Below are 4,745 nucleotides of genomic sequence, written 5' to 3'. Positions count from 1 at the left end.
CAGATAAGAGTTCCCCGAATGATAGAAGCCAGGGACCAAAAAGCAAGTGGAAACGTGATCAAGGGCGAGTGAATTACACTCCTCTTAATACAAAACCATCTGAGATATTGATGAACAATTGAGACTAGAAGGCTTTGAGGTGGCCCAGTAAATTACGTTCTCTACCCGAGGATAGAGACATGACCAAATATTGTCGTTTCCACAAAGACTACGGGCAAGTCCCGTGTGGATTCACGGATAGTTGCCGAATTCTGAAATCAGAAATCGAAAAACTGATCCAGCAAGGTAAACTTGGTCAGTACGTGAGGGAATCGGGCAAGTCCCGTGTGGATTCACCGGAGTCAAAAAAGAGAGCCCAATCTCCAAGCCCAAGAGAAGCCGTGAAAAAGGCGGACAAGGGAAAAGAAAAAGCAGATCGGGAAGAAACGCCAGTCTACGTGATAATGGGAGGCCCTACCGTGGAATCAATCCGAAAGGTGAAGCTTAAAGCTTGGTTCATGGGAGCTGTCCACTTACCCAAATAGAGAGCAAATCCAGCATGCCGGAACCAATAATCTTTACAGATGAAGATTTAAACAGGGTGGTAGCACCGCATGATGATGCGATAATCATCAAGGTCAAAATAGCTAATCGGGAAGTTCACCGAGTCTTGGTTGATACTGGGTCATCCGTTGACTTGATCTCGTATGAGGCTTTCAAAAGGCTGAAACTGGCTGATGATTTACTAATCCCTTCATCAACTCCATTATATGGTTTTGCAGGATCATCAGCAATAGCCGAAGGAACGATCCATTTGGATCTCAACATTGGGAAATCACCCCGGGACACCCTAGTCCGAGTCAACTTTAGGGTTGTAAAAGACTTGTCAGCATACAATGTGATCCTGGGACGGCCAACACTCAATGCACTTGAGGCAGTTGTATCCCCGAGGCACATGAAGCTGAAATTCTCGGTTGACGCAGGAGTTGGTGAATGTTGCTTGGAAAAACTGAGGCCTGAGAGTTCGGGAAGCGCTCTGACTATTGAAGTTCGAGATGATCGGGACGAAGAAAACATGCAAAGAGCAGAACCAATAGAAAAACTGGAAAGAATACAACTTAGTCGGTCTCTTCCCGAGAGAGGGACGTTCATCGGTTCGGAGCAACCGGACGACTTCAAAAAAGAGCTTACTTAGTTCCTATACGATAATGCGGATATTTTCGCATGGTCAGCAAGCGACATGCCCGGGATAGACAGCAGGGTAGCAAAACATAAACTCTGGATCCAGAAGGATGCCACCCCGATCATTCAAAGGCGAAGAAATTTTGCAATAGAAAAGCATGAGGCAATCAGAATCGAGGTGGAAAAATTGGAGAAATCGGGTTTCATAGAACCGATTGAATGTCCAATGTGGCTGGCCAACGTAGTGATGGTCAAAAAGGCGAATGGGAAGTGGAGAATGTGTACCGACTACACAGACTTGAATAAAGCTTGCCCAAAGGACTGTTACCCCCTCCCGAGGATTGACCTCCTGATTGATGCAACTGCTGGGCATGAAGTCCTTAGTTTCATGGACGCCTATTCAGGATACAACCAGATCTTGATGAGTCAGGATGATGAGAAGCATACATCATTCATGACAGATTGGGAGAGCTACTACTACCGAGTGATGCCTTTTGGTTTAAAAAATGCAGAAGCCACTCATCAAAGAGCAGTAAACAAAATTTTCCAACAACAGATCGGGAGAAACATGGAGGTCTACGTTGATGACATGCTCGTGAAGAGTTTGGTTCGAGCAAGGCATTTGGCAAACTTGGAAGAAACATTTGATGTACTGAGAACATACCAAATGCGCCTGAACCTTGAAAAATGTGCTTTTGGAGTTTCATCAGGGAAATTCCTTGGTTTCATGGTTTCCCAAAGGGGAATAGAAGCCAACCCAGAAAAGATCTAGGCACTGATCGAGATGACACCGCCTGTCACGATAAAGGAAATCCAATGCTTGACAGGAAGGGTAGCTGCATTGAATCGATTTATTTCCCGAGCCGGGGAAAAGTGCAACTCTTTTTTCAAAGCGTTGAAAACTACATCCAGTTCGGGAGCGATCACTTGGACGGAGGAATGCCAGCAGGCATTTGAACAACTGAAAACATCGCTCGAGACGACACCTGTCTTGGCCCGACCCATAGCCGGGGAAACTCTCACAGTTTATCTTGCTATTTCATTAACTGCAGTTAGTGTTGTACTGGTGAAAGGAGAAACGATCCAGAACCCGATCTACTATGTGAGTCATGTACTCATAGATGCTGAAACAAGGTACCCGGATGTGGATAAGCAGGCATTAGCACTTTTGGTGGCATCACGAAAGCTAAGACCTTATTTTCAAGCACACCCAATAATAGTCCCGACTAACTTCCCATTAAAGAAATACTTCAAAGACCTGATGTAGCTGGAAGGATGGTCGGGTGGGCAATGGAGCTTAGCGAGTACCAGATCGAGTTTAAACCAAGGTCGGCCATAAAAGCTCAGATATTGTCCGACTTCATTGTGGAAAGCACCCTACCCCAAAATGAGAATCAAGCAGAGACTATTGAAACATCAAACTTGTGGATTCTACATGTTGATGGCTCAAGTAGTGCTTTAGAATCGGGAGTAGGCTTGACGCTCAGCAGTCCTGAGGACTTCATCATTAGCTATGCGTTGAGATTTAACTTCCCGGCTTCAAATAATGAAGCCGAGTATGAGGCTGTCATAGCAGGTTTACGAGTGGCCCGAGCACTCATTGTTTGGGAACTAGAAGTACGAAGCGATTCCCAACTTGTTGTCAATCAAATCAAGGGAGAGTACAGTGCAAAGGACGAGAGAATGACCAAGTATTTGGCCAAGGTTGAATAGTTTCAGGTCTACTTCGATCGGGTAACTTACCGACAGATACCCACAAAGGAGAATGAAAAGGCAGATGAACTCTCCCGGCTATCTTTGGCAAATTACAAAAATTTAGACTTGGCAGTTTATATTGAAGAATTAAGCAGCCCGAGTATCCAGGAGATAGAAACTTTTGAGGTCAATAATGAGCCCGACTGGACAACACCTTTGGTGTAGTATATCCGGGATGATACCCTCCCGACTGATCCAAAAGAAGCCAAACGAATCAGAAATCAGGCAGCTCAGTTCACCATCATCGGGGACCAGCTATATAGAAGATCATTCACTGAACCTCTCTTAAGATGTGTTGGTCTTTCCCGAGCAAGCTATGCTTTAGCAGAGATTCACGAAGGCATTTGCGGCGCACATATGGGCGGAAAGGCTTTGGCACAAAAGGTATTGCGCTTGGGAATATTCTGGCCCACCATGTAGAAAGTGCTATCGAGTATGTTCGCAAATGTGAACAATGCCAAAAGCATGCCAACATTCCAAAGGTGCCAGCAGTTCCCATGATGCCCGTCTCCAGCCCGACACCATTCGCAATGTGGGGGATGGATATAGTTGGGAAATTACCGAAGGCTCCGAGAAGTCGGGAGTACCTTGTGGTTGACATAGACTACTTTACAAAGTGGGTCGAGGCTGAACCATTGTCTTCCATAACAGAAAAGCAAATGGAGAAATTTTTCGAAGAAAAAATCATTTACAGGTTCGGGATACCCCGAATCCTCGTAACAGACAATGGAAAACAGTTCAAGGGGGCAGGATTCAAATCTTTTTGCGAAAGATATCACATTGAGCATTGATTCGCCTCAAGTTGCTTACCCTCGAGCAATGGGCAGGTAGAAGTTACCAACAGAACACTTCTAGACGGGATTAAGAAAAGACTGGAGGATAATCGGGCACAATGGGTTGAGGAACTCTCGAGTGTTTTGTGGTCATACAAGATGACTGTGCGAACCCCAACTGGGGAAACTCCATTCTGCCTCGCGTATGGAACCGAGGCCTTAGCTCCCGTGGAAGTATTGGCCGGGTCATTACGTTACAACACCTTTGATGAAAATCAAAATGACTAGGGACTAAGGGAAAACTTAGACCTCTTGCATGAAACCCGAGTAAAGGCACAACAAAGAAATCAGTTATACCAAAAAAGAATAGCTTAATATAATTCTCGGGTCAAAGGCCGAAGATATCGATCGGGAGATCTGGTGCTAAGACGGACTGGGGCTTTGGATCCAAGGAATCAAGGAAAGTTGACTCCAACGTGGGAGGGACCTTACTTGGTAGACAAAGAAACGAGACCGGGAGCGTACCGATTGAAAGACTCAGCTACGGGAAAACCGATTGATCGGTCATAGAACTCCACCAATTTGAGAAAATTCTATCAATAACTATCTTTTTCAAAAAGATGAGATCTACACGGGTCCATCCCGGTTTATTTTGCACCTTTTGTAAGGACCAGCACTTTTTATAAACTTAGATTCGGTCACTTTCCCGGTCTACTTGCACCTTTATCAAGGACTTGCATCTTTTTCCTAAAAGATAGAATCAATTCGGGTCCTTCCCGATTTGTTATTTGCACATTTATTAAGGACTTGCATCTTTTTCCTAAAAGATAGAATTAATTCGGGTCCTTCCTAATCTGTTATTTGCACCTTTATTAAGGACTTGCATCTTTTTCCTAATTCCTTCCCGATTTGTTATCTGCACCTTTATTAAGGACTTGCATCTTTTTCCTAAAAGATAGAATCAATTCGGGTCTTTCCCGATTTGTTATTTGCACCTTTATTAAGGACTTGCATCTTTTTCCTAAAAGATAGAATCAATTCGGGTCCTTCCCGATT

The 4,745-nt window shown here is 44.5% G+C and overlaps 1 protein-coding gene across 1 annotated transcript; it reads left to right on the top strand.

The window, feature by feature from the left end:
• Positions 1-1,945: 1,945 nt before the first annotated feature.
• On the top strand, positions 1,946-2,428 carry LOC149007326 (uncharacterized). The gene has a single exon (XM_089167038.1). The coding sequence runs from the start codon at positions 1,946-1,948 to the stop codon at positions 2,426-2,428; it is 483 nt and encodes a 160-aa protein (XP_089023164.1).
• The last annotated feature ends 2,317 nt before the right edge of the window (positions 2,429-4,745 follow it).

This window comes from Hakea prostrata, chromosome 8 (genome assembly GCF_041222555.1).
Source record: "Hakea prostrata isolate BN-2017 chromosome 8, UWA_Hpros_2, whole genome shotgun sequence".
NCBI classification, from domain to species: domain Eukaryota; kingdom Viridiplantae; phylum Streptophyta; class Magnoliopsida; order Proteales; family Proteaceae; genus Hakea; species Hakea prostrata.
Note: the sequence above shows the minus strand (reverse complement) of the source record. Positions and strands in the feature narration are given on the sequence as shown.